The 8,672-nt window shown below is 49.1% G+C and overlaps 2 protein-coding genes across 2 annotated transcripts; one reads left to right on the top strand and one right to left on the bottom strand.

Annotated features, from left to right (window-relative positions):
* Positions 1–1,045: 1,045 nt before the first annotated feature.
* FIBRA_02618 (uncharacterized protein) lies at positions 1,046–5,137 on the top strand (the record flags this gene model as incomplete). The annotated part of the gene is made up of 31 exons (XM_012324475.1): positions 1,046–1,435; positions 1,498–1,548; positions 1,601–1,722; positions 1,784–1,909; positions 1,965–2,025; positions 2,077–2,276; positions 2,331–2,354; positions 2,406–2,465; positions 2,516–2,565; positions 2,612–2,630; positions 2,685–2,758; positions 2,816–2,829; positions 2,879–2,920; positions 2,970–2,993; positions 3,043–3,091; positions 3,144–3,212; positions 3,271–3,429; positions 3,479–3,615; positions 3,665–3,854; positions 3,903–3,996; positions 4,046–4,056; positions 4,109–4,223; positions 4,281–4,297; positions 4,362–4,377; positions 4,427–4,515; positions 4,571–4,688; positions 4,746–4,759; positions 4,817–4,832; positions 4,890–4,978; positions 5,032–5,057; positions 5,114–5,137. The coding sequence occupies 31 exons, from the start codon at positions 1,046–1,048 to the stop codon at positions 5,135–5,137; spliced, it is 2,490 nt and encodes an 829-aa protein (XP_012179865.1).
* Positions 5,138–5,280: 143 nt separating this feature from the next.
* On the bottom strand, positions 5,281–7,462 carry FIBRA_02617 (uncharacterized protein; the record flags this gene model as incomplete). Its single annotated transcript, XM_012324474.1, has 4 exons — positions 5,281–5,769; positions 5,821–7,203; positions 7,264–7,326; positions 7,388–7,462. 4 exons carry the CDS (start codon positions 7,460–7,462, stop codon positions 5,281–5,283), a joined length of 2,010 nt encoding a protein of 669 aa, XP_012179864.1.
* Positions 7,463–8,672: the final 1,210 nt, after the last annotated feature.

Here is an 8,672-nt window from a genome sequence, read left to right as displayed (position 1 = left end):
GTCCCGCATAAAGCGCACAGTGATGTTAGTGAACGCGCAAGAAACACGCCCGAACTAGGTATTAACTCGGATTTGAGCGCGACCGATGACAGCGCGTGAGCATTGCCGAGCGTAAGGCGTTCACCCAAAGCTCACCTGTTCAAAGTAATTGCACATCGTGATGAAGACAGCGAGCGCATCGAAATGGAACGCGTACCGTTGCCTTCCCTGACTCATTCGCCCATATCTCCAGTATACCACTAATTCGGTAGCAAGAGCTTGAATCAGGAATATCTGTGGTTCATCAAACGGGTCGGACGTAGCGCGGCCATCTTCCCTAAGTTCTGAAGGTTGCTAGCGTCTGCTTAGGAGAGATCGTCGGGAGGGTGACCGCGCGCCATGCCCAATCACTAGACGCCAACCAAACGCTAACAGTTACAATCAATTACTTACAACGACGGTAAGTACGACGTGTAACTCCGAGTGACACTTTCCCCCAGATCGACTGTGGCAGCAGTGAACTAAGTACATCACTCCCTCAATTAAGCGTACCACGATCGAGCTCTGAGCTCCACATTTATTTGGCTACTGCTTGACCCTATAGTTTCGGAGTCCAATATCACTAAGCCTAACGATTCATATGTTTCCGAGTCTCTGTCCTCGTCATATACATTCCCTTCTGCGATGACTTCCACATGGTTGAATGAATGGATGGACATGATATTGTAGCCGCAGGTAAAGTTCCCGTCAATTTCCATGCACCCGTTGTATTCATTTCTCTGCACTAAGGGCATGATCCGTAGCCATCATTGCAAACTACGCTCCCGTCCAGGGTCCTTGCAAGGCGCCATCGACGCCGCCCATCTATCTTATTGTCTTTTTAGACACGTCCGGTTTGATGTCGGTCGTTTGCCATCTCTGCTACACATGGAACGTTTGCTGTCAGCAGGTCGCGATGACGCCCCTGGTCCCAGACCGTTTACAAGCTTATGTGACAAATGCGCTCGCCCCTCCCCGCAGATCAAGTACATAACCAGTTTGCGATACGGGCCTTGACGCGTACAAGATGGTGCTCGGACTCCCTTTCGCCTGCGCGGCCGCCCTTATACTGTTCGTGCGGAACACCATTGCGCAGTCCGACAATTCGACCTTCAGTCTCTATGCCAACGCGTCCGACATCTACCCACCGCCCTCTTCTCCTGAATGCGCTGAAGCACTCTCGTCTTCGATTCAGTGCTCGGAGCTGCTGATCGATGCTATTCCTTCCTCCAACCTCGGACTTTCTAATCTTACGGCTTCGGACCTTGGCACTCTCTGTGTCCCAACATGCTATGATAGCTTGATAACTGTAGCATCTAACGTTGACAGTGCATGTGGAGGATGGCCCTTCATTATTTCGGATACAAGTTACATTGCATCCTTGCCATTCCGCTATTTCGCTTACTACTGGAATTTGGTTCGTCTCGTTAGAATGTCATGAAGGTTGAACTGCCGTGACATGGTGCGCTTGATATACAGACGTGCCTTTTCGATAGCTCCGCATCCGAGTATTGCTTAACAGAAGACCAGGTTTTATTTTCACCACTTTTCCCTTCAATTTCATGCTCATTCCCTGCTTTAGTCCTCGGTATCCAATACCGATCAGTCTATTTTATCCCTTCCTCTATCACAACTTTGTGGATTTTGCAATCTCCAGGAACTTAATATCCAAATGACAAGTGCGTTCGGATGGGATGGATCATTGTGAGTCGCTTTAATCCGCATATCTTGTCTTCGCCTTCATATTCACCCTGTCCGCCCTTAGTGTTCCTGAATGGGAAATCATACAGGGAAACTGCTCGTTTACCACAAACAATGCAATCCCGAGTGCACTTTTGTTCAACGCGTCCAACCCTCTTGCAGCGAACGGAACGACCGCAAACGTGACCGCGTATGTGATAGCTTGTTTCGAACAGGACAAACTCGCTGTTAACAATTTTTGACAGTACGCCGACGCTCACTCCGGCATCGAACTCGAGCTGCGTCTTTGGTTCGTACACAATACAGGTGATTTTCCTTGTCTGGTCGAAGTTGATCATTTTTGACGTTTGTTGATAGAGTGGTGATACGTGCACGTCCATTGCTGCCGCCAAATCTCTATCATACGACCAACTCGTATCCATCAATGGTCTAGATATGAATTGCACCTTGCTACCTCCGCCCGGAAGCGTCATTTGTCTCTCAGGAGTATGTCCGCTGTACACCGTCCAACAAAATGACACCTGTGTATCAATTGCAGCAGCGAAGGATATCGCCTGGTATATTTTCTCATCTCTGAACCATTTCTTGCGTCTAATCGCTTTTTATTTCAGGTCCCAGTTACTTGCGTGGAATCCGTGAGACTTGATATGTTCTTTTCTGCGCTCTCCACCTGAGTCTGTTTACAGTCAAATCAATTCATACTGTAGCAACCTCGTAATGCAAGTCGGGGAGAGTATCTGTGTCGGGTAGGCTCTGCGCTTCTGTCTTCGAATCTGAAAAGGCCAATCATTCGCAGACCACCAGGAGGAGGTTATAAGCCGACCGTGACTCAATCTGTTGTTACAGGTATGCAGCTGATATGCGTGATTATATCAACTAATGCATATTTCAGGAAGCCCAACTGCTCTTGCGTGAGCAACAGCAGACTTCGAATTAGACACAATCATCACCATATGACGTTTTAGGATACCTACTGCGCCAGTCGCCCCAGGAGCCGACCGAAGTATCTGCGGTCTTTGGTACACAGCTGTAACTGGTGGTATGTTTCTTGCACGCGAGATAAAAAGGTTTTTTTGATTAAAATTATGATCTACAGATACCTGCCCGCAGGTTAGCCCCGCGTATCTTTGGTGTATGCCTTTGATCGAATTCTGTTTAGATCTTGTCGGTATTTCAATTGACAAATGAAACATTCTATGAGGTAAGTCCTGAACATTTGCAGTGCATTCATCACTGACAATTGGAATCAGTTGAACCCGGACGTGAATGGGGATGTATGTCGGCTTGTTCTCGTAGAGGATAACTTATGCATTCATGGCACAGTGCAGTAACCTTCTCGCAGGGTTCTCTTACTGTGTCGCTGTTTACGGAAGTCAGCCGATCTATATACTGAAATCTTGTTCGCGAATTGACGTTTCTTCTAGATACTACGACAACAACGTCCCTGTTCGCAGCGCCAACAACCCCCGGAATTCAGTTCATTCAATACATTGGTATGTAAGTGACCATGGGTGTATTTCCCACTTACGAAATTTCGATGTCCACTGGCAGCCGGTGATTTCCCAGCAATGGCGGGCTACTTGACTGACATAGCGAACGTAACCGCCACACCGAGCTTGCCTCCGACCACGACGGTTCCCTACACAACCACTCCAACGGTGAACGCCACCATCGCACCGGGATCACTGAATGCGACGCAGTGTCTCCTATGTAAGTCACCCCTGCTGCTCGTTTCCTACGCATACTTACGACGCGATAGACTACGAGGTCCAAGTCGGTGAGCTTCACGTTCCATATCTGCTACTCTCTTTCCAATGGGTCATAGGTGATTCTTGCCTTGCGATTGAGGATGTGTATGATATCTCGGAATCACAGCTTTTGACGTGGAATCCTGAGGTTCGTCCTAATTCCACGTAAAATTCTCCCTCTTCACGTCTCTTTTCAGATAAACGCAGGATGTAGCAACCTCGTGGTCGGCTGGAGCTACTGTGTATTCGGTCTGGGAGGTTTCACGCCAACTTCCATCACGATACCTCCATCTTCGACCACCAGCACAACGTCGACGTCGACAACCTCTAGTGCATCTGCTATCCCTACTAACGTCGCAAATGGGACAACTACCTCAGGCTGTTTATGTATGTCGCTCATTTCTCCCTGTGTTCTGCCACTGATCATGATGGTAGTGTACTATACTGTTCAATCGGGAGATTCGTGTGGTGGTATTGAGTCTAACTTCAACATTACCCTTACTCAGTTCATTGCTTGGAATCCGGAAGTGTGAGTGGCACTTGTGTGTCCATCTAGCTTACGCTGACGTTCTCTGTAGCAACAGCCAATGTGAGTCTGCATCTGTTCAGTATGTCAGACGCAATGACGATATCCTTTGCAGGCACCAACATCGATGTCGGGCTTGCATACTGTGTCAATGGACCTAACGTCACGACGACGACAACGACAACGACAGCCTCACAAACTCCTTCTGCAGCCCCTATCGCTCCAGGAACGTATGTAACTTATCCTTGAATGTTTCATGTCCGTAGCTCAAGTCACAATCTGTCCAGAACATCGAACTGCTCGCGTTTGTGATTCGATACGATCTCTAAAGCTTCGCTGACCCTCCTGTTCGTTCTCTGATTGTCCAGAATACTACACTGTCGTGTAAGCAGCCTTTTTCCGACGAAGTCTTATCTCGCTTATCTTTCCCAAGATCTGGAGACTATTGCAGCCTGATTGACTCTAAGTTCGGGATCACCATCACCCAATTCCTCGCGTGGAACACGGGTGTCGATGCAAACTGTAGATGCTGTCTTTAGATCCTATTCGCTGTTCCTTCCACTCACATATCTAACAGGTGACAACCTCCTTCTTGGGTACCAGTATTGTGTGGCTGGTCCTCCTGTGTCCACCACGTCAACGCCAGCAAGTACGACGACCAGCCCTACAGCGAGTCCCACCGCTTCTGGGACAACGTGAGTTTGTCGCTTCGTATGGGCTAACCTGACGTACTGACCATGTTACCCAATCAGCTCTCAATGTACAGGTATGACGTAATATCCACCTCTGTTTTGCACTTTTTAATTGACCGTAATGTTCACAGAGTACTATACCGTCCAGTAAGGTGGCTTTACACCCGAAAGTTAGCATCTAATGTCCTCTGCGTGTGCATCCAGATCCGGCGATACCTGCTACTCGATTGAGCAGCAGTACGACATCACGGCGACTCAATTTTTGGCTTGGAATTCGGGGCTCAACTCCAACTGTGCGTGCAACAGTTTTATGGCTCGTTGTTTAACAACTCTAAATTCGATGCAGGCACCAATCTGGAGCTCGGTTATGAGGTGAGAAGAAGCGATGATACCCGACGCTGAGGGCTGACCCTTCCATCCATGAACAGTATTGCGTTGCGGGCCCTTCTTAGATGTCCGCTCGCTGGCTTGATGCAAACAAATTGCTTTGATATTAGTTTCTTTTGGTGTTTAGTGTACAGTGTACAGTGTACCTACTACAGACAGAGGATCACAATTCTCTTTTCCATGTTGAAATTGCCTTAAAATGCAGAGTTTACCTTACCTTGATTGCAACCAGCTCCCCACTCCCGTCAGCATCTCTTCGCCCCTCGACTCTGTATCCACCATCATCACCTGAGAAAACAGCACCTCCAGGAACTGCGAGCACGCGCGAATCGCTGTCAAGAAGATGGTCCATGAGTGTTTCGAGCATGACTGCAGAGTCAACGTCTCCCCCGACGCCGTGTAAAGCGCCCCCGTCTTCGAATGCGGACGCTAAGAAGGCGCCGGCGACACCACCATCCACGCTGAAACTACCCAGTTCCTCCCATTCGTTAGTCTGGACGGCGGCGTGGCGTTCACCTTGCGAATGCACGTGCTGCTCAGATATTGGATCTATCCAAGTGAGCAGGACTTCTGTCTCAGATACTTCAGAGACGTGCCATCGGCCAGGCTTGAGCGAGGTGATGCTGAGCTCGAAGTCTAGTCCGTCTTTGGAGAGCTGCACATCGCCGAGCATGAGAATGTCGGTCGATTCGGCCACCTGGGAAGCGTGAGCCTTGCGACTTCTCGTCAGCCCGAAAGAGCGACTTACCTTAAAGACGCGGGCGTCGTCCGACGAGTTCATCTCCCCAACAAGAGCTTCTAGGGTTTTGATGACAAGCAGTGGGTCAGGGACTGGCTGGATCTCGGGAGAGACGATCGGATCCTGCCCTGCAGAGGTGGCCCTTTCGTTCTTGTCCCTACGCGCACGAGCAAGCTTGTCTTCAGGTATGCTTACGAGCCCGATCCAGTGCGCAAATTTAGTGCCAACGCCATACGCATCGGTCGTAGATGGTGCTGAAATCGAATGGCTTCCCGTCTTGCTAACATCTATAATGAATGACGTAGACAGAAACCCAGCAGGATGCAAACAGTGCAGCATCCTCGTGGACGGGTCGTATCCCCAAACGGCTGTAACAAACTCGGTTAGAACCTGCGACCGTGCTTTCTTCTTGGGCCGCTCGGTGTGCGATTGAAGGGGCACAATAGAATATTGGACGACACGACCGAGGAGGGATTGAGCTTGCTCATCAGCGAGAGGAAAAGGCAACCTGTCTTCGTCAGGAACGAGTTGGGCGAGGTCGTTAGAAAGTTCTCCAGCTAGGAGAGTATTCGTCCCATAAGGAGACACGTGTGTGTCCAAGGGGACATATATGTGTGAAGCTACAATGGGTGGACTCGAGATGTCTGGCAAGATGTCTTTCCCAGTTCCTGTATATTTGAGCAGCGGAACCGGATAATAATTTGTGAACTTATACGCCGGTGTTGTCGGCTCTGGGGTGTCTGAGACGCTTGTACTAAAGGCAGAAGGAGGGATTGGGGAAATCCAGGAAGAGGGTGTCGTTATAAACCAATCCGGGAGTAGTCTGCGCCATGGAGGAGTGGACTGGGCAGGAGTTTTCTTGGACAGAATGTTTCGATGGTCACTACGAACGTACGAAATGGTGAACTCTACCCGTGCAGTGTCAAGTTTCAACTGGTCTAGCATCGACCGAACAGAATGCTTTCCAGCATTTTCAGAAGAAAGAAGCGTAGTTTCACTCTCGCTCGCGACGCCTTCCAATACTTGTGAGGGCACAACAATATCGAAGTCGAGGGACGGTAAGAGTGGGTGCCGATGTCTCTTGTTCGCGCGTACGCGAAAACGCAAGAATGCGATTCTGAAATCTTCGTCCAGATTTGTCTCAACAGGAATCGTGTCCCAATTGTCATTGACTCGCAAGGGCTGAAAACTCGAAGTTGTGTCCCGAAATATGAGAGTGATCGAGGGAGATGCAGGTTGCGCAGGCTCAGTCCACCATTCCTGGGAGATTTTCTCGAGAGGTAGTATCATCGACGTAAGGGTCTTTTTGACCATCTCCACAAGTGTTCTTATCCCCTCATCGGACGGAAACGCTTCTCCCACTAACATAACTGTTTCCGCTAAAATTACCGCCTACAAAAGCATTACTGCGTCGGCGGGACTTAGCGCAGATTGTGTTATGACAATGCTCACCTCATTGAAAACATAGGCCCATTGAAGATCTTCCCTAATGGATTTCAAGAGACGCGTTAGTTCCTATGGACGATAAAGTGCAAGGTGAGCTTCGGGTTACTGTGGGGTTAAGAAACTAACTGACTGCTGGGTTTTTGGCTGCTATCGCAGCTCGAAGGGCTCCGTTCAACTCCTGTGCCTTGGTTTTGCAGTGCATCATGACGGTGGGAGTCAACCCAGCCCGCTCATAGCTGCATCTGGGTGCGACCCAGTGCCACCGACTCCCGGGCGTTGATCATGTCACGGAAAACCCCGAGGCCGATCGCATCATATGCGCCCAGGCCCAGCTTGAGTGAGAACAACATTGACTGCTTGACTTGATCCTGAAAAGCCGATCCGTATTGTGCGATATAGTAGAACACATACAATAAGCGATATAGTGGCCCAGCCAAATACGCAGAATACATGAAGCATGCATGGGTGGATAACCCCTCAGAAAGCTTGTTTATCATGTCCATTCTTGACTTGCAGTGGCAATAGATTGAAGACAGAACATAATGACTTGGAGCATATTGAGGGATGAACACTCGCCTGAATATGTGGCCAGCATGTTGGACAAACTGCAAGCTCAACGAAAAAGAATCTCCAACCTACATTTGGTTATCACGCAACCGACTGACGAGTTATTGAAACAAGCGAGCGACACTGGCTCCCTGCGGTCTGCAGATCTTTTTTTTTGGAATATTAAGTGCTAGTAAAGCGTGTACAAAAGGATTTCGTCACGATGAAGCGCATCATATCTCGCGATACCTATACATCTCCCATCAAATATATGAGCAATTGGGAGAGATAGCATTGAAGTCAGTCAACGCCAATTAGTTTTCATGATGGTCGAAAACAAAGAGTGGCGGGTCGAAGCACAAGGCAAGCCTGTGGCAGGATCCAAGCAAACACGGGCCGTGATCAACGAACGAGCCACATCTTTGAGTGGTAAAGGTCGGCCTCTTGCTTCCCTTCGTACTTGAGTCAAACTTGGCCTCTGTTGCGCCTCTGCAGTATGTATCAGTGAATTCAATTGCGACAACGCAAGATACTATATAGGCAACACATAACGCACCTCAAATCATATTGAATGGTACGTTCAAACCCGCCGCCTCTTCAGCCACAACTTCGCTTACTGACCCACAAGCCACACTCGTACCAACCCTGCCCAACCTTGCATCCCGCCACATTTGCCAACCTGCCACACTCTCAGTCTCTTAAATTCGCTAATCCCCCTCAGCTGCTAGTCATGTTGACCACATCGTCCTCGACCATATACTCCAGTTCCCATTCCACCCGCTGCGTTACATCCGCCTCTAAACCTGTCAGCCACTCTAATTCCTCGAGCATGGGTGACCGCTCTACGCCTTGGAAGAAAAAGGCTATCA

The sequence above is a fragment of the Fibroporia radiculosa genome (genome assembly GCF_000313525.1).
Source record: "Fibroporia radiculosa TFFH 294 genomic supercontigs, scaffold1367, whole genome shotgun sequence".
Taxonomy (NCBI): Eukaryota; Fungi; Basidiomycota; class Agaricomycetes; order Polyporales; family Fibroporiaceae; genus Fibroporia; species Fibroporia radiculosa.
Note: the sequence above shows the minus strand (reverse complement) of the source record. Positions and strands in the feature narration are given on the sequence as shown.